We start from the raw sequence: 21,603 nt of genomic DNA, 5'->3' as shown, positions 1-21,603 counted from the left end.
CTACATTTTGGACAGTTTCCTCAGGTTTATCTTCCAGTTCACTTTACAGTCTCTTCAGCTGTGTCTCATCTGCTGTTTAATTCATTAAACTCATTCTAGTGACTATTTTTCCTTTGTGGTCGGTCTATTTTTACTTTTTTATATCTACCTGTTCTTCATATGTCTTACTTTTTTATGGTTTCTATATAGTCTTTTATGCCTTTAATCACATCAAATAATTTATATTATACTTTCTTTAAGATTGTTATTCTGTTATCTCAAATTCTTGGACTGAAAATCCCAGTGTATAATGTGTCTGTTAACTCTATCTCATGGTGGGCCATTTCCTTATCAGTTGTAATTTTTTATTAGGAGTTCATCTTACGTGGGTCTTGTTTTTTGGAGGAAATACTTTAGTCCAAGTTGAAGAGTCCCTTTGAGTGGTTTTACATTTGCTTCTGCCATGTACCCCTGAGACATCACCCCCTAGAACCAGTTTTATATCTAAATTTTTCAGCTTATGGATTTCTTAGCCACGTGATTATAGATTCAACTCTTTAAACAAGCTGAAGTTTTCAAATTCTCATAAGAAAATTTGCTTTTCTCCAGAGCTATAGCAAGAGTAGACTTCCTTGTGCTCGGAGGAAGGGAGGTAGGGGTAGTTTTTAGAACCCTCTTCCATCGAGATTGTAGCCCTCCAAGGGTCCCACTGCTTCAAGTATCTCACTCAGTTCCAATCCTTTCCCCCAACACAACAGGCCTTATCTCTAATGCTCCAGGCCACTGGCCATCACTGGTATACTGAACTAGGACCACTGCAGTGTAGGTTCCTGCTCTACCTCTCTGGTTCTAGGGTCCCCCGAGCTTTTTGTGCCTGAAGATTTTTCTTTCTTGGGCATTCATATATGTACATAAACACATACACATACATACATAGATAAATGCATACATATATATTCACACATATACCTACAGAAGGATCACCATAAAGATATATACTTAATCTAGTATCTTTGGATATTGCCACTTTGTTAGGATAGTCTAAAAACACAGAAGTGTAAACAAGTGCAGTCTGAAACATTCTGATTTTTAGAACCTTGTTAGTTTAAGTGTGTTATCCTAAAAAAAGGTACTTTACCTAAGGGCACTTCACTCGATGACTGGAGAGGCATCATAATGAATTCATCTTTTATCTGGGGCTTTTCTTCTGAATAAACATATCATTTGGATTCTCCTGAATTTATCCTAAGACTTTACAGCACACAAATCAAGAAATTGCCTAACCACTGTCTAAGCCTTCTCTAATCACAAAATGCTAGAATAATGAGATTTTCAAGCTAGAAGAAACCTTAGAAATCAAATATTCCAACCTAAGATAAGAAAATAGGCCAATGAGGGTGATGAATTGCTTGGTATCACGCAGCTGGTTAGCAGCAGGGTCAGAATCTTTCTCCCTTCGTCCTGCTATCCTTTCTCTTCTACATACTGCCACTTAAGTGTGTATTTTTAAAACTGTCAGATTTGTGTTGTAATCTTTGTGGCTTCCAGCTTGCTTTCGCTGAGGTAGTTTAAAAGATTGTATTTATTTCATCTTTTAGTAAAACAGAACCTATAGCTAAAGAGATTCTCATAGCCTCTTCCACAAGAGTTAGACCTAATGGTAACTGTGCCCGAAAGGACTTTTCTTGGTCAGACTTCAAATATCCTGGAGAACATAATACCCTCTCTCACCTTGTTTTTACTCTTTGAACAACTACCTTAAATTTTTTTGTCCTAGAAAAACAATGTGATTTTAATCGTTTTTGTAGAAATACCAGCCCCTGTCCTTTACATCATCATACCTTCTTTCTCTCATAACTGAAAAATATTCTCCATGCTACTGTGAGTTGTGACCAAATACACTGACTCTAAAAAGTGTGTTTTCTGGGAATTGGTTAAAAAAAAAAAAAAAAAAGGACAATGAGGAATGAGAAAGGAAGATTGAGGTTTTATATCCTAGGGTACCTTCTAACAATACTTGAGCCTTTAATTATTATTGTATTTATTCGATTCAATTATTATATAGCTCTCAAGTCCCCGAGGTCAAGAAAGATCTTCAGGTTAGCATCCTTTAATTAGGAATGAGGACTATTGCAAGCAGTGCAATAAACAACCATGTCAAGAAAAGGACAAATTGTGCCTAAAATTAAATTAACCAAAATGAGAAATATTGGTCCATCTAAATTCCAAAGACATTTTTAATACCAGTAAAAAAGTCAATAACAAATGATGATGAAATAATTTCACTGAAAAATCCTTTGTGAAACAGCTTTCTTTATATTCATATTCAACAATATTTATGGAGCACCTTTGACCTAGCAGGCCCCATGGTAGGCACTAGGGATACTGACATGGCGTTTACCCTCATGGAGCTTACAGTCTGCTGGAAAACCATTACACAAGCAGATCCATTAAAGTAAAAGGAGCGTGAAGCGGGGAAGAATAGAAGACATTGTAAGGAGACATAGCTGGGGGCCTTCAATATGGGAGTCCCTGAGAAAATGATGTTTGATCTGACACCAATCCTTGAGAAGTAATACTTTCTTGTACAGATAACTAATAGCTTATTTTTATTGATACATAATTGTGGTTTCTCAATAATGTTATGGAACCCACTTGGACTTTTGGTTATTATATATACCCACCTAGGGGTGATGTCAAAATATCCAATGACTGGGGCCTCCCTGGTGGCGCAGTGGTTGAGAGTCCGCCTGCCGATGCAGGGGATACGGGTTCGTGCCCCGGTCTGGGAGGATCCCATATGCCGCGGAGCGGCTGGGCCCGTGGGCCATGGCCGCTGGGCCTGCGCGTCCGGAGCCTGTGCTCCGCAACGGGGGAGGCCACAACAGTGAGAGGCCCGCATACCGCAAAAAAAAAAAAAAAAAAAAAAAAAACAAAATATCCAATGACTGGTAATGCATGACATAGAGCAGTTAGAATAGAAGCTAAACACAGGGATGGTGCAGGGTCCTGGAGGATGCCTATTGTGCTGTGCATTAATTGCTTGATCTTGGGGCGGTCTGGGGGTCTTGTGGGAGGCAATGCAGTGGAGGAGAACCTCTGGAGGACTGAGGACCACAGTCATTCACCAACTCTGCTCCCTGGTACATACTGATTGCATATCTGTCCTATATATACTGAGTTTCTATATTAAAATAGTCTAGATTAGAATCCAAACTTAACAGGAAAAAAAACCCTTATTACTTCAGACAATCTTATTGCATAAAACCAATCACTAAGAAAAACTTAAAATATTTTATATGAGAATATGAATTGCTAGTTTTACACAGCAATTAGTTTTAACAAGTGTTGGGAACTAGCATTTCTCCCTACAGTGCTAAATATAAAGTGTGACAATATTAAGCTTGCTTGATTTACTTTTCTTAAGGACAGAAATACAATAAAATTAAAGAATTTCTAAATTTAAGCAGTTTAAGAATATCTTGAATCTCTGGATTACGATTTCATGTGATAAGTAAAGTTCAAATACCTCTTTAAATGTAAGAAAAAGGAACATATTTTAGCATACAATTAAATGCATTGAATTCACAAAGAACCAGCAATTGGCTAGTACAAAAAGGAATTATGTTATTGCTTAAAAGGCAAAATAAATTTATCTCCAAAAGAAGAGAATTATATTACGTAATTGAGCTTGTAGGTACCTACCATCGTATAGTCAAGTAGAATAATCTGTTTAAATGAGGCCTTCATTTTTCATCTGGAGAAATATGACGACGAGGCTGGCTCCCTGGTATTAATTCAAGCTTTGCAAAATCCAAACATGTTATACTTAGGAAATGCAAATCTTGTACTGTATTTACTATATACTAAAATCTTATAGTCAAAGCAGAAATGCTTACATGAATAACTGATTTGGACTAAACACTGTAAATTCATGAATTTGCTTTTGTTCTACCCTGATGTAAATACTAGTGGACCTTCAGTCAAGTCTAACAGAAGTTTGTTTATCTCTTCCTGGCTCACTTCATTTGAACTATGTCAAACAGTTACAAATATTTATATGATAACCTATTATAACTGTGTCAAATACAATCACTCTAAGAAAAGGGGGATTGGGAAAATTGTTTTTCTTTGACTTTAATCTCAAATTGTGATTTAGCACAACCTTTTGTGCTAAAAGGTTGACCTCTGAATCTCTTACATCCTCATATGTCTTTCATCCAAAAAGGAACAGTTTTTAAAATCATTTGAGAAGAGCATTATTAAATTTCTATCTTCAGATTCATTTATGAGCACTGCTCTGGTAGGAGTTAATTAAGAGATGTATGTCACAGATATTCACATCTGAGCTCATATATCTGCAGGTCAAAGGCGAGTTTGAAACAAAGGAAACTTACACTACACTTCCAAGTGACTGGGCCTTTCCTAAAATCTAGGAGCAAAGTGCGGCATATTGGGACCAGTGAGGGCCAAGAGTCACTTCCAGGACTTGCAAGATCTTTCCTGGCAACCTGAATATATTGACAGAGAAGCTGTTGGGACCCCATATTTTTTCAGTAAGCCACCATTTGGTGGGCACATTTTAATTAAGTAGATTGTTTAAGTTAAACCTGCATGCTACAAAAATGATCCCAACTCTAACAGATTTGCAGGTCTGGTCTTAGTAAATTTGTAGGCTTTTCTTCCCATTTACTAATAGGGAGGCAAAAATATGTCCTTACGTTTGTCAAAGGCTATTGAAGCAGACGGTGGAGGGGCCCTGCAGGGGCTTTGGCAGTCTGAGATATGGATTCCTGCTTCACCATTTGAATAATCTGAATAAGGTATTTAACCTCTCAGAGTTTCCTTACCTGTATAATTGGGAAAATTACACTTCCTTATAGGACTGTTTGGAGAATTAGGAATAATCTATGCACAGTACTGGGCACATAGTAAGCTCTCAATGAATAGCAGCTCTTGATTTTGTATGTTTGTTTTTTATATTTTGTGTTGTTTTTGTGGTGCTCCTGGCACCTAGGGGGAGGGCCAGGGATGCTGCTAAACATCCTACAATGCACAGAATGGCCCTCCCTGCCCCAACAAAGAATTATCCAGCCCAAAATGGAAATAATGCTGAGGTTAAAAAACCCTGGCCCACACAATAAGCATAGTAATTCTAGAGGCAGGGGAACCATAGCAACAGTCAGAATATTCATCACAAATTTCAAACTCTCCATGAAGGGAATGAAGGACAGTCTTAGAAAAAATCATAAAATAAGTACAAATAACAATTGAACAGGCTGCCTAGTAGGTGGGTGTGGGTGGGTGTGTTTGTGATTTATTTTGAGTTTGTCTTTATTTTTTTCTTAACAGTACTTCCATTCTTGCTTCAGATATATATAGTGTGATGAAGTTGATGTTCTGCACCACCAATCCGGAATAAATGGTAACCTGTCCTGTACAAAGAGGGCTTTCAGTAATGCCATTAATCTTCAATCCCATGAATTAAAAATCTTGGTATGAGTGTGAATACATCTAAAACCTAGTCACACTAGATACTTAGGATTAGTATACTTCATACCTTGGTGTATAAGAAGGGTTAAAAGTTTTAATGTATAAAAAGATCTGTGTTTACTTTAGTATATAAAATTTTTATTGAAAAATGAAAGATAATCTGTGATATAATCCAAACAGGACTGAAGTTAACTTTGTTTTGGAGGCTACACCATGCAAACTAACAGTAAAAACCACTTTTGAGTTTGATAAACTTTTTGTACTTTTGAAAAACCTAGGGACATTGAAAGCAGCTAAACTGTTATTTCAAATAAAACTTATTCAAGCTGGTCCTCTCACTTCAATGACTTTTATTAGTGTACTATAAGTTTTAATGTAAAAAAACCTCATTTATATTTTAAAAAATCATCACTACTAATTCAGAAAGTCTTATTCCCTTTTGAACCCAAGTTAGTAAGATGCTATAACTCTACTGTATTTTGGTTTCTCACCTGAGGAATGATATTTTCAAACCACTGCAAAAAGCAAAAAGCCAACCCAGGGAATGTGTGGGGTGGAAGGAGGTAAAACAATGGGGAGAAGGAATCTGGGTCTAGTAGTAATCAGTATTTTATGCTCTCCCAAAATTTCTTAAATGAACAGTGTATGTATTCCTGCTCTCTTGGGATATAAAAAATACCAGAAGATGTACTTAATTTATAATAAGGTAATAATTTGATTTATTTTTATACTATTTAATTAATTTATTTGAAATAGGATTTTTGAAAATCATTTGTAGGGGTAAATGTCTAATCCTGTAAATAGAAATGATAGAGATTGTTTGAACTATTGAGAACGTGCATTATCTGCTTAATTAAAAAATATATACAAAAAGGATTGGTATTACCAAAACACACTGTATCTGTCCCGGGAAAGAGAGAGACTCTGGCCCGCAGGCCACAGGCTTACAATGAATGCCAACTGGCAGCAAGAAAAAACTTAATCTTGGAGATAATATTTAAAAAAAAAAAAAAAAAAAGATTTGACACCATAGGCAAGTCGGAGGTTGAGAAATCAGGTTTGAAGACACCCAAGTTCTGCTTTGTGTTTAGTTTCATAGGAACAGAGGGGATTTAAGGCTGAGCATGAAAAGAATCCTGAGTTGAATAACTTGATACTCTAGTCTTTTAAACTCAGTTACAGAATTTGGTGTGTTTAAGTTCCCAGAAACCAGAATCAGTGGTTCTTATAAAGTCACAGCATGGCCTCAGCAAAAACTGAGGAGGAATAATTGAAATCTACAAGGCTGTAAAGAATGTTATTGACACAGTGAACAAGAAAATCCTAGGAAGAAATGAGTTAACATCAAATGAAAGGCCCTATTTTAAACAGCAGGCTACACATTTAAGGATCTCATCAACCCAGTAAAAACAGAAACGTGATATAATTTCTTTTTCATGGTGGTAAATTCATGGATTACAGATACATAATTAATTTTAGGGAAAACTGAGATAAGTGTGGGATTATCTTCCAAGCTGAAATGAAGGAGGACAAGCATCCCCCACTCTGTCAGAGGCAGACAGGCAAAGAGCCTGGGTTTGGGCAGACGGAGGTTGACTACTGTGGCACTCCTGTGTCCATCCCCTCAACAAGTGTTAACTGTTCCCCTACCCTGTGCGAGATGCCAGGCTACATGTACTACAAAGGCAATAACACAATCCCGGCCTCAAGCAGGTCACAGGCTAGTGGGAGACTGGACAAGTAAACCAGAATAACTAGAATCATGGACATGATCCATGCTGCAAATATTTCCTTGAGTTCTTGATGAGCTCCTGCATCCTATTTCCATCTTGTATTCACCCAACTCAGAGTATAACAGCTACTCGCATTGAAAATATCTTTCTTCAGGAATAGCTGAGGTTTAGATAAATCTTTGTAACTGTGAAAAAGCCTGAAATCCTGTAGTTCTAACTCTTTAAGGAGGCTGTACCAGAACCGCACAACACTGCTGTCACCGCCACTGACCTCAAACCCGGGCCAGTGGAGATGGATCTCAAAGATGAGCTGTCCAATTTGTTCAAGGACATCTTCCAGAATAAGATTTTCCAAAACTTTCCATTCTGCGCTTTCCAGATCTGCTTTGAGAACATCAATCTGTAACAAAATGATGAAATGAGATTAGCAGAGTCAATAAACATTGTTAAAAATACCACTGATATCAGAAGCATCACTGTGTAGCTACCTCCCAAGAAAGCAGAATTTTTCAAATTTTAGAGTTAGAAGTCTTTTTCAAATGGTCACTTATGACATGAATTTCTAACCTCACACCACACCAAATGTTAATATACAAATAATGAAATACCGGTCAGAAATCATGATGGACCTTCTTACTCTCTGCCCAGTGGGAATGGATGTCCAAGAAGGAGATGCTGGAGCATGTATATCACAAAGCACCATGTCCACAGCCTCTCCCCAGCAACCTATATGCTGCTCAGAGGAACCCAGCCATGTCCTGGCAGAATGGTGGCCTGCAGGGAGGGACTGACAAATGGCCACTGCCTACAGGAACCATCTCAAAAAACCTTACCCCCCACCAACTTCATCAGGATTGGAAGCCAGGGAAAGAGTTCTCAGGTATCTGAATTCTGGACTTGAAAAAGAAAATTATTAACATTATTCCATGATTTCTTTAAAAAGTATATACCAGTACAGTGTTCTAAAAAAATTTCTAATAAAACCATTCTCTGTTCATTTAATGAATACACATTCACATTCCAGGTGAAATGGAACATAGGAAGAAGAGTAGGATGGGAGAGATTTTGCAATTAATCAAGCTATGAGAAGCAGCTCCTTTCTGCTGACTTTGCACAAAATCCATTAGAATAGCAGAATACCAAATACTTCCAGAAAGCAATGAAAGCTAATTACTTCGCTCCTGGCACTATGCTAAGTGCTTCACCTCGCAATATTCATTTACTCCTCTCAACCATTCTACAAGGGTGTATCCCTATTTAAAGCTGAGAAAACCAGACTCATTAATCCATCCTCAGTCACATAGCTTGAGAGACAGTGGTGAACTCTGAACTGAGTCTGTCTACATGGCCCATGTTCCTAACCACGACATGATGTTGAATTCCCATAAACCACAAGAGGAAAAATGGTAACTCAGAGCTCCTAAAAGGCTTTGGTTTGGAAAATAAGGTGCTATTGGAGGGGGAGTAAGGGTCAGTGAGTACAAGCACTGTTATCAGCATCGCCATTTTACACTGGAAAGCAAAGCACCTTCCAGCTTAAAGAATCACTTTCCACATATATTATCTCAGCAAAACGGCCCTATAGGTAAGCAAGGATTTGGTAAAAATGACTTTTCTGCTGCCAAGAAATGGAGGGGGAAGTTAAAGGGGATAATTTGACCACACAGAGGAAGGCTGGCACATTCAGACACAAACGGGAATAATTAACATGCAGGGAATCACTGCAATAGAGCAAAGCCTATAGTTCCAAGAGGTGACAGCAAAACCCTAAACAGCTCTTCAGGAAGCTGCTAACTGAAGTCACCAAAATCCTACCCATGAAAGTGAAGTATCTTTGACTTTTCAGAAGGATGAATAAGAACCAAGGCCAATCCTGCCCCAGCCTCTCCTTTCTCTCAGTGCATGTCTATTTGACAAGCTTCTCATCTGCAGCTGAGACATGAGGCTCTCAGTGAATGGTAAAATTCGTTGTGTCATTTCAGAGTTGATTGGAGGAGATGCATAGAATTCAGATATAATTGATCCAAGAAAATGGTCTTTGCCCGGCATACTGAGACCCCGCAGGAGAGGCTTTCACTCACTTGCCTTGGATAGTACCTCCTGGTCCACCAGGGAAAGAGTGATAGTAACAACCCCAAGAATATCAGGAGGCCTTAGAAAAGGCTAGATATCGATAAACCAGCTTTTTTTTTGTTGTTGTTGTTCAATGGTTCCAAAATCTAAGGGAAAAGTTGCAAGAAACAAAAGCAACTTTCTTTTCTAAAAGGAAGCGAGCAAAGGCAGGTTCCATGTGAACATATACAAGGCTGAAATAATTCTCGTGAATTGGACACAATAGAGTTAATTCACTCTTTTTTTTTTTTTTATCTCTGCTGCCCTGGCTCATCCTTGGCTTTGTTTAATCTTCAGAGTTTTAAGCAGAATATTCCTGAATTAGGGTAATTAGGCTGCCAAAAGAAATACTAAATCAAAACTTCACAGAATTTTTTAACTTATACAGAAAATATCCAAAACTCAAAATCAACATTTGTTGTGTCAGTTCACATAGTCAAGAATATCTTAGGTTTCTTACAGGTTTATTTTTTACCATGGCTTTCTGCGAGTTTGGATATATTGAATGTGATCAATAAATCAAAGTCTTAGAAGAGCAGAGTAAACTTTAAAATTTCAGCCTAAAATTGGCCTAAAAATTATATTGGTGAAGTGTAGAGGAATATACTTAACATATTTTTCAATCATATTTTTAAAATAAGCTATCAATCAGAAGTTATGAGCAACTGGACTAGAGCCCACGAGCCACTACTGAGCCCGCGTGCCACAACTGAGCCCGCGTGCCACAACTAATGAAGCCCACGGACCTAGAGCCCGTGCTCCCCAACAAGAGAAGCCAGTGCAGTAAGAAGCCCGCACCCTGCAACGAAGAGTAGTCCCCGCTCGCCGCAACTAGAGAAAGCCCGCAGGCAGCAACGAAGACCCAACACAGCCAAAAATAAATAAATAAATAAATAAATTTATAAAAAAGAAGTTATGCGCAACTGGAAAAAAACAAATTATTAGGCTAAGTCATAGCAAATCCATGCTTTCTTTAGAAATGCAGTTTTCATTTACAAAATGCTATTCCAACTAAAGAGCAAAAAGTATTTCAAACATGACCACACTCCCCCACCCCCTTTTGAATCCAGTGACTGAAAATTCTCCACTTCAATCAGAATTATAAAGGTTGATCTAAATCGTGCAGCCCAGGGGTAGTACAGCACTGAGGAAGACATCGCTCTTTCCTATTTTCCAGCCTTAGCGTACAGACAGCCAAATGCGGTGAATAAAACACGGTTTTCTCTTCCAGTGTGCTTTTTCTATTTCTTGCATTTCAGAATGTTCTATTACCACAGCTATTTTGCAAGTATAATTTCTATTATTACTGTGTAATGCACCCAATATTATTGTTATTATAAGGTGCTAAACATCTCCGAATAAGGTATGCCACTCTTAAGATTCTAATATCAGCTTTCAACAATTATGGCACTAAAAATCATGCAAATTATTATATCGGAATAATCAAGTGCCAATCCTAATACAGTTAGGTTAAATCAGGTTTCTTGAGAAAAACAACTGAATGTTAGCTCTCTGTAAACTCTGGAATAACTTAGGACATATTCTCAAAGGAAGTAGAGGAAGCAACCTATTTGGTATAAATTCAGAGGCATTAAAGTAGTCCTCCCATCAAAGTTATCTCCTTTTCCTTGTGCCTGAAATATATAATAAATCACCTTTTATAGAACTTTTTGAGGAAATGAGAATTTTAATTTTAACTGGATTAAGATGTGAGGCCATCTGGCAGCTTCCTCTTCAGGGGCACAGTTTATCCTGTGTTCATCCACCCAGAAATGCAGAGATGAGAGGAAAGGAGGGTAAGGTGCACTGGCATGGGTATTAGGGATTTTTTTTGTTTTTTGTTTTTTGTGGGGTTTTTTTTGCAGTACGCGGGCCTCTCACTGCTGTGGCCTCTCCCGTTGCGGAGCATAGGCTCCGGATGCGCAGGCTCAGCGGCCATGGCGCACGGACCCAGCCGCTCCGCGGCATGTGGGATCTTCCCAGACCGGGGCACGAACCCGTGTCCCCTGCATCGGCAGGCGGACTCTCAACCACTGTGCCACCAGGGAAGCCCATGGGTATTAGTTTACTAGGACTGCTGTAACAAAGTACCACAGATTGTGTGGCTTCAAAAATAGAAATGTGTTGTCTCATTTCTGGAGGCTAGATGTCCAAAATCAAGGTGTCCAACACTGTTGGTTCCTCTGAGAGCTATGAAGGATACTCTGTTTCATGCCTCTCTCCTAGCTCCTGGCGGTCTGCTGGCAATCTTTAGCATTCCGTGGTTTCTTCATCTCTCTGATCTATGTCTTCATCTTTACACAATGTTATTCCTGTGTATGTGTCCAAATTTCCCCTCTTTATAAGAACACCAATCGTATTGGATTAGGGACCCACCCTCCATCATTATGACCTCAGTTAAACTAATTACATCTGGCTTGACTCTGACTCTATTTCCAGTTATGATCACATTCTGAGGAACCAGGGGTTGTGACTTCAACATACGTATTTTGGGAGGACACAACAGTGTTTGAAGTAACTACTGCTATAGAGCTTTGGCAAGTATGTGTCAGCAGCCAGTTTTCTGGGGCCAGTGCCTACGGAAAGTATCCTGTACCAGAGATCCAAGGGCAAGCAACTATCTGAGGGAATTATGGATGTTGTCCTGCTGGTCCCTACATCAGCCAACACTGACAGCTCCAATCTTTTTTTTTTTTTTTTTTTTTTTTTTTTTTGCGGTATGCGGGCCTCTCACTGTTGTGGCCTCTCCCATTAGCGGAGCACAGGCTCCGGACGCGCAGGCTCAGCGGCCATGGCTCATGGGCCTAGCCACTCCGCGGCATGTGGGATCTTCCCAGACTGGGGCACGAACCCGCATCCCCTGCATCGGCAGGTGGACTCTCAACCACTGCGCCACCAGGGAAGCCCTGACAGCTCCAATCTTGCTAAGTGTCAAACCCAAGGCAGATCAACAAGCCTCCAAAGCCAATTAAAACCATCATCATGAAACCCCTTTGCTTCATTCCCTGGGTCTTTCTTGGCCACACAACCAGGCCCAGCAGGTGTGGCTCCTGTTTGGCACCCTCCTGTTCCCTAGCCCATCTCTCTCCCTCCTCTGGAACTCCTTCAGGCAGTCAGTGTCCTCATGCCTACAGCTCCCCACCTGAGCCTTCTTCCCTTCGAGGGGGTTCTCCAGCAGGACAGGAAGATTTTGTTGCATGCCTGCTCTCTTTCAGGAGGGCAAACGTGGCAGCTGCAACACCAGCCTCACTTCTGCTGCATTCTACTGGCCAAAGCAAACCACGAGGCTAGCCCAGGTTCAAGGGGAGGTGAAACAGATGCCCCTCTTGAGGGGAGGAGTGGCACACACAGGAATGCGGAGACGGTCATTGTCCACAGCCACGTCTGCAGATAATTGACCCCAATGATCGAAAACAATATTATTTTATATGCAAACCCATGAATGAACTACAGTATTACCATAGACATGAGCATTAAATGAACACAAGCAAAACTCCAGGAAAAATGAATAATAAAGCCTTTATTCATCAGAATATTATTAAAGAACGGACATTAGGGAATTCCCTGGCAGTCCGGTGTTAGGACTCTGTGCTTTCACTGCCGAGGGCCTGGGTTCAACCCCTGGTTGGGGAACTAAGATCTCACAAGCCTCATGGTGCAGCCCAAAAAAAAAAAGAAGGGACATTAATTAAAACATGGTATTTTCTGTTAGATCTGGCTTTCCTTGGAAGTTGACTGAGAATCTGGGATATCCAATGGATTAAAGATGACTAATAAAGAAACTTCTGAAAAGAACAAGTAAATATGTATAAGTCCTAGATATATTAGTCTACTGCGCTCCTATAACAAAATACCAGAGACTGAGTGACTTAACAACAGAAATTTGTTTTCTCACAGTTCTGGAGGCTGGAAGTCCAATATCAAAGTGTCAATAGGTTTGGTTTCTCCTAAGGTCTCTCTTCATGGCTTGCTGAAGGCTGCTTCCTCACTGTGCTCACATGGCCTTTCCTCTGTATGAGCACTCCTGGTAGTCCTTCCTCTTCTTATAAGGACACCAGTCCTATTGGATCAGGGCCCATTCTTACAACTTCATTTAACCTTAATTACCTCCTTAAAGGCTCTATGACCAAACACAATCATATTGAGGGTAAGTGCTTCAATTTGTGAATTTGGGGGGGGGACACAATTCAGTCCATAACAGATATAAAACAGGTATTTTTGCTGTACTTTATTTAGAGGCAACCAGTATCTCTGCACAAAGAGTTTTAAAATACATCCCTGTTACTGCTATGGCAGCCCGACTGCTGGAGAGGGCCAGCAGTTCTTCCTGCATAGCTAATGGCTACTCCAGTTCTGGGTAGTAAAAATGTGAGCCATCTAATTAATTGAAGGTGAGTCATAGACACTGTGACAGATTTTATTTTCCAAAGATGGTCTCACCATTAACTCCCATCTCACATGCTCTTCTACAATATGGCCTTGACCCTCCTCCCATCAAGAGATGAAGTTGATCTCCCCTCCCCAGGGATAGCTTCTTGGGGGTGCAACCTACACAGTCACACCAGGCCCTGCACTTAAAAGGGCTCAACACTTGGTTTAATGCTCTGTTGTCACTGACTTGAATTTCTTAATATGTTTTGAACAAAAGACCCTACACTTTCACTTTGTATTCAGCCCCACAAATTCTGTATCCTGTCCTGTTATATCCTCCCCCTGAATCTTGATGGGCTTGTGACTAGGGACTACTAAAGTCTGGTAGAAGTCACTCTAGGTGACATTCAAGCACAGGCCATAAAGGTGATACAGCTTCTCCTTTGTTCACTGGTACTCTCTCTTGAAAACTTTAGCCACCATGCAAGGTGTCCAAGTACCCTGAGGCCACCATGCTATGAGTCCAAACTAGCCCTTGCAGAGAGACCATACGAAGAGACTCAATCAATATGAAGAGGGTGATGCCTGACTGACCCCAGTTGCTCCAGCCAGCATCTGACTGCAACCCGATAAGAGATCCTGAGCCAGAACTGCCCAGAAAAGCCCTTCCCAAACACTGACCCCCAGAAACTGGGAGAGATAATAAAATGATCAATTTCTGTTGTTTTAAGAAACTTAAGTTTTGAGGGTGACTCATTATGTGACAGGAAATAACTAGAACAGAGACCAAGTGCTGTTTATGCAAGTCTTCTTTTGAAACATTACAAGTTACTTGTATAGTGTCAAATACTATATTTTCCAAAGCTGTGACTTCTAGAAATTAATATATTTTTAACCAAAGATATTTTCTTATTAAAAAACCAGTACATAGTCATTATTTAAAAATTAAAGCTACAGATAAGCAAAAAGAAAAAGAATTAAAATACACATCATCTAGAGTATAAAAACAATTAACTTGAACACCTGGTATATTTCTTGTTAAACATTTTTCTTTGCCTTAAACACACCCCCCCACACACAGATTACAGCCTACATGGGCATAATTCAAATACACATGTTGTTTATAAAATTCGAATTATACTGTTTTAAAATTTGCTTTTTAATGTAACAGGCCATGAATATTTTTCCAGGCCAATAAATTTTCATCTAAAACGTTCTCTCAAATAGCATCCTTGGGAGCTTTCTTAAGAATGTGATGGAGGTGAGTAAGGCCCCTGCAGGAGCGAGGGAGATGTGGAGGAGGCCCCAGACCTTATGCCTCGATTCAACAGGAGCAGCTCCCCTTTTCCCTCTTTTATATGCTTGGAGTCCCTTGTAAATTTTTGCTTAAGAAAGAGCTTTCCTGCCTAAGAAAAAAAGAATTTGGAAGCCTCCATCTATAACTTGTTTTTTTAACAATTTTTATATTGGTTTAATTAACTTAACCAAATCCCCATTCTGATGGTCATTTAGGTTCTTTCCAACTGGATGATGTTACAAACTGACGTGTTCAACCAACTTGCAGCTAAATATTTAAGTGTGTTTGATTCCTTCCTTAGAAGAAGAACACTCCCAGAAGTAGAGTAGCAGGTTCAAAGCATAGGCACAGTTTACACCTTTTAATAATTTTACTAACCAGTAACCCCTTCCTGTCCCTGCTCTTGAGAAACTGAGGACAAACCAGGTTGCCCTAAGGTGGGAAGCACGGGCAGGCAGACCACAAAAGGCTCCTCCACTGTTATCAGCCCAGTCTACACTCACGTGTTTTCTTACCCTGAAGCCACATGACACCCTGGAGCATTCCTAAACAGACCTATACTTTTATGTCCCAGTGATTCTCTACATAAAACAAAAACCATTTAAAGAAAGAGAAAACAAGACAAATCAATTTTAACTAAGTACATGTTAAACTGTTTTTATATAACTTTTTATTTAAAACATTTTAATTAAAAAATGCTTTATCTATTGTTCTATATTATATCTTTAAAAGAAGACAGATTATTTTTTCCACCCAGAAAATGTGCATTAAAGCTTCAAACTGGCTATTACCATCCCTCATAAAGCTAATTAATCATTATATTAGTCAAAATCCCTGGCTAAGAGCCAAAACTACATAACACCAATAAAATGTCAATATTAACCATACAGCTTATCAATCGACTAACACAGAACAAGGGACTTCCCATTCATACCAGAATTGACCTGCAAACACAGCTGCTTGCCTCACTATGGGCAGTCTGGTTTTGAGGCCAGAATCAGATACTATGTATATGGCATTTACAGATATATCTCACATTTTATAAAAGATAGATTCCTGAAAAAGAGTGTGGAAATTGATTTTTGTAATTAGGCTCTATTTTTTAAATTATTATTTATTTGACCATTCATTGAGTTATTTATAAACATTTTAAAATTAATTTCTCAGCAATTACCACCCCAACAATACATGATGCATTATTCTCCATATTCACCGTGGTTTAGGTCAATATTCAATCATAATTTTAAAATTATTTTATCAATACAACTTCTTCCTGGGTTTTAGTTTAATTATGAAAAGTTGTTATTTAATGATTGAAGCAAGGTAAATCCAGGCTTTTATATACTGTCTGCTTAAAGCAAGATACATCTGCACCTACAAAATTAAAAGCTGAACACATTAGAAAGAGGATCTTGTTTTTGTAGATAAATACAAGAAATTTATCTTAAATGAACAAGAGGATTAAAAGTCTCCTTAAAAGCCTTAAACTTTAAACACACTAAATCAGGCCCAATTATCATGGTTGGCTGGCAGAAATGTAACATTACAGGATTTTTGCTACCACTACAGAAAGGGGGAGATAAGACTTGCCCTGCATAGTATGGGAAATATGAAGGGTCACTCTAAGCTAATGTAGGAGCAATTCTGAACTAATAATAAAAGAAAATGATTTGTATGTAGTGATCGGCTCACAGAAGTGACCTCTGCAAGGAGCAACACTCTGTAAATGAATTTTAAAGGAATTAAGGGGAACATTTACAAACACTTTTTTTTTTTTTTTTTTTTTTTTGCCAAATCTCTAGCCTATTCCAAAGGAGTTAACGTGAAGCTGCCGGGCAAGAACATTCTGGGCTGGGTGAGGTCATATAACATGTAACCCCAGAAACCTAGGTCAGAGACAGGAAATGGGTGAGCTGGTGACAAGTCAAGAAGTCAGCAGGGCTACTGGTGACATGCAACAGCAAGGAACCAAGCAGTGCAAATTCAGGCAGGATTGAGGTGGCAGCAAGGGACCTGGCCCAGCGCAGAGCCAGGCAGCACCAAGGACAGCACCAGGCAACTGCTTTAATTTCCATCAGCACAAGAAGTTCTTTTGGACAGTGCTGCTCCGAGTATCACGTGCATCAGAATCAGCTGGAGGGCTTGGGAACACACAGGTTCTGATTCAGTGGATCTGGAGTGGGGCCTGAGTATTTACATTTTTACCAGGAGCCCAGCTGATGGTGATGTTACTGGTCCAAGGATGACACTTTGAGAACCACTGGACCACACATCGGACTTGGCTGATGACACTGGGTGAGCTTTTCATGGTGTGTTTGCAAAGAACTCGGCCTCAGCACAGGCTGGATTCTCCCCTTCTCATAAGCAGATGCAGAAAGTATCTACTCACTGGTAGGGACTTCCTTGGTGGTCCAGTGGTAAAAAATCCATCTGCCAGTGCAGGAGACATGGGTTCAATCCCTGGTTGGGGAACTAAGATCCCACATGCCGTGGGGCAACTAAGCCCACATGCCACAACTACTGAGCTTGTGCGCCTCAACAAGCAAGTCCACATGCCGCAAACTACAGAGCCCATGCACTCTGGACCCTGCACACCACAACAACGGAGCACACACGCCCTGGAGCCCGCATGCCACAACTAGAGAGAAGCCAGCACACGACAATGAAGAGCCCACGCCACAACGAAAGATCCCACATGCCTCAAGGAAGACCCTGAGTGCTGCAACTAAGACCCGATGCAGCCAAAAAGAAAAAAAAGAAAAAAAGGGAGAGAGAAAGAAAGTATCTACACACTGGTCATCTTTGGCTTGGGAAGGTATATGGTGGGTTTCCAACACCAGATGTTTTCTTAACTAGGATACAGTTAGGTCAGGGTTTTCTAAACACATCACCAAGGTGTTGATAAGGCTTGTACTCCTTGACTGTGTACAGAAAAATGTGTGTTTATTTCCATGAGCACTTTTCTAAGAAAATTCTAGTCCCTGGGACCTTGGCTCTGGGGCCAATTGCCTTATCACATGGGTCTAGGGCAGGTTGTTTAGCCTCTCCTACCACAGGGTTTTCTTGAGGTTAAAGGAGAAATGCACAGCACCTAACAGAGAGTATGTGCTCTGCTTGTGGTAGCTATTATTATTTTCACGAATTCTCAGTGTGGTCCATAACCCCTTCATTAGCCCTGCCTCAGTTAAGATTATCTTGTTTAAGCTAATATTAAAATGTGCCTTCTCTGCACCATAGCAGCTATGCTGGGGGAGATGACTCAGGGCAAGAATTAAAATTTGGTACAGGAAATACACAGAGGTATTTCAAACATGATAGTAAAAAACCACCTCTATATAGCACATTGGCAGGTGAAGTTGAAAACAGCGTCTTCAATGGCATTTCCATCTGACAAGAGACAGAAGAGGTATAATCCCTATGCCCTAGACTGGACTATAAGCTCCATGAAGGCATTAACTTATTTATTTTTGAATCCACAGCTTCTAGCCCACTGCCAGGGACAATCAAAAATAGTTGATAGGTAGATGGATGAATGGACAAGTGAACAGACGGACAGGTGGATGGATAGGAGAATGGAGAGATGGTTAAATGGACCTCCCAGGATCCAGGTTCTGGAAGATTAGAGCCAGTAATGATACGTGAATATCTGGGCCACTTCCTCATTTTCTAGACAAGGAAAACTGAGGCCTAAGAGGCTAAATGATTTGTCCAAGATCACAAATTAATCAATCAGTGGCAGATATTCTACATCTCAAACATCACTCTCTGCTCTGAGTCTTAAATACACATACACATACATACACACGCATCCATTAACATTTATCACGCATTAATACAGCTTTGAGACGAGTCTACAACTCTAAGATTTATTTTCCTTGAGACTTAAGGACTAGCAAAGTGTTTTATTTCATGACTGTTACAATATTTGAGAAAGAAGCATGATTCCTTTCTTCTCTCAATATCCCTCTCTGCCAAGAATCACTTTGCACCAGAAGTGCCCAGAAAAGCACAATCTGGCATTTTCTAAATTTACTTCTGATCAATACCAGCTCACCACCAAGAACATTAATACAAATTCGGATCCTATAAAATGCTTTTCTCTCACTAGAGAAAAATAGCAACATATACTATTGTTTAGTTTAAAGGGAAATGTAGCATGGCAGAGGTATCACTTGCACACATATCCATTCCTTCTTCTTTCTCAATAACAAAACCCTGATTTCTAGCTGATCACATTGCTGCCCAGATAAAAGACTATATTTCCTAGTCTCTCTTATGGCTGTGTGGCCACGTGGCTAAAACCTGACCAATGATATAAAAGTAAAATTGTCATGTGGGATTTCCAGTAAGTTCCCTTAAAGGAAAAGGCTGTACTTAGTGCTTCCTCCATCCCTTTGCCTGGAGTGAGAATGTGATGGCTGGAGCTGCAGCAGCAATACTGGACCACGAGGAGAAAGATTACACCCTAAGAAGAAAGACGAGCTGGATGAAGCTCAGATCCCTGATGACTATGGAGTCTCTATACAAGACCTGTACTACATACCTCTAGACTTCTCTTATATGAGAGGAAGAAAGGAAGAAAGGAAGAAAGGAAGAAAAATTTCCTACTGTTTAAGCCACTATAATTTTTTTTCACATGTAAGTCAACCTAATTTTTCAACCTAAATACATTCAACATATTCTAGTATTCTTAGCTGCTAATAAAGAGTGGTGTCCCTGTTGAAAAATTTATTTCAAATTGAAATCTTCTGTGAAGAAGTAGTTAGTGGCAGTGAAACAGACCAGGAATCCATGCCTGCTGGAAATTAACTTATTCAGCACTTCCTGAATTGGTAAGCAACTTTCTAATTCTGGAATTACTACTCTTCCTCTAGATTCCCTACATATTTCCTTCTGGCCTCCTCCTCCTTTGCTCCAAAACCATAGCAATTCCTCTCCTTCCAGAATTCTCATGATCACCACATTGCACTCTCCCTTCCTCTCTTAACGCAGAAATTTACAATGCATTAACAAAATGGATCTGCAAAATCACACCTGGTCAGTTCTTTTAGCCTGAAAAATCTAGGTTTGAGGCATCATGTTAATGTAGTACTATTCTTGATCTGTTCTACACATTTGAAATTCTAGTATATGCTTAAGAAGCCAGATACTGACATCATCTTGACCATTCAATGAAATCTACACATTTGTATCTTTTTATTGAAAGCACAGATGCTTTCTCTTGAAGAATCAAAGCAAAATTCAGTCAGTCCTCAACTGGAGCAAGAAAATAAAGATATCTTTAGTCTTATAATGCTCTCATAATAACATTCACTTTAGGCAATTTTAAGTTGAATGTGTCAAGTCTTTCACCTGCAAAACAAATGTAACTTATAATTGGGATATATCCAGGTTTTGTGAAGCTTGAAGCTTATTTAATTTGAGGACCCTTTTTAAGAAAAAGAATACAAAATTACAAATACAGAATTAGGTAAAATCACTTCTGCTTATAATCAAGACATATGTACAAGTCCCAACTCAAGAGAAAAGAGGATTAAATGATAGCAAACTATAAACAGATGTATGGCTAAAAGCCAGAAAATAAGGGAAAAAAATAAAAAGAGTTTTTTAAAAACCTACAAGAAAAAAATTCAAGCAGTACCAGTTTTGAAACTCCTGTTAAATTTATGTAGCAATTGCAATGAGGGGAGAAAAACTTTATACACAGAAATATCAGTGCCAACTATCACATTTGGAAATTATCAATAAAATACCCAAAGAAATCTGCTAGATATTCAGATACAGATTGTATCTAAAGCCTCATCTTAGGGAAAATGTTAAGACAATGATGTAGAAATAACCACTCATTGGTTCTCACTGGATATTACTTAAACGTCCCTAACATTTGCTCTAGATGCGCCATCCCTCAGAACATACCTTTTTATCTTATACCTGCTGATAATAAAAAAAAGTTAATAGCCTACTTTAATCAAGCACTTGCTATATGCCCACTCAAGCAGCATGCTAAGCACTTTTCATTCAATGCCCCCAATTCATCTCCCAACAAACAAATGAGGTAAGTGTTTAATTATCTTCATGCTACAGATGGGCAAACTGAGGCCTAGGTAGGTCACACAACTTGTAAGAGGTGAAGCCAAAGCCAAACCCAAGCAGTTTCCATAGAAACCTGAGATTCAGAAAAGTTAATCAACCAACCCAGGTCACACAGCTATTAAGTGGTAGAATCAGGAATCTAACTGGGTCTGACATCAAAACAGGCGTTCTTAACACCATATTTTTATATCCTCAGAATATTAAGGAAACCAAGCACAAAATATGATACTGTGGAGGGTTTCTGGATTTACAGTTCCCTTTGCAAAAATGACAGACAGGTGGAAAGCAAATATGGAGTGTTTATTAACCTAATACATCTTTGTTGAACTCCTAGCATGTGCATGGCCCCCTTGCTGCCATTCTTGGGGGTAAAAGGTAGCAATTAGGCCTGGCTTTAGACAAAACACCTGCATTTTAGCAGTTGTATCAATAGCTTATTTTATCATTGGAACTAGTGCCCTCTCCCCTTTGTTCCATGTACTTTTTCTAGAATAATAACATTGTCACTATATTCATTTCATAACT

The 21,603-nt window shown here is 39.3% G+C and overlaps 1 protein-coding gene across 1 annotated transcript in view; it reads right to left on the bottom strand.

Annotated features, from left to right (window-relative positions):
- Positions 1-5,594: 5,594 nt before the first annotated feature.
- Positions 5,595-21,603, bottom strand: part of METTL24 (methyltransferase like 24) — a 104,950-nt gene continuing 88,941 nt past the window's right edge. The window contains exon 5 of the mRNA XM_082634404.1: positions 5,595-7,605. Coding sequence (XP_082490530.1) covers positions 7,291-7,605 — 315 coding nt within the window. The 3' untranslated portion in view covers positions 5,595-7,290. The remainder of the gene's footprint in view (positions 7,606-21,603) is intronic.

Source organism: Mesoplodon mirus (assembly GCF_964341445.2).
Source record: "Mesoplodon mirus genome assembly, chromosome: 10".
Classification (NCBI taxonomy): Eukaryota; Metazoa; Chordata; class Mammalia; order Artiodactyla; family Ziphiidae; genus Mesoplodon; species Mesoplodon mirus.
The sequence above is the reverse complement of the archived record's forward strand: the minus strand, read 5'-3'. Positions and strand labels throughout refer to the sequence as shown.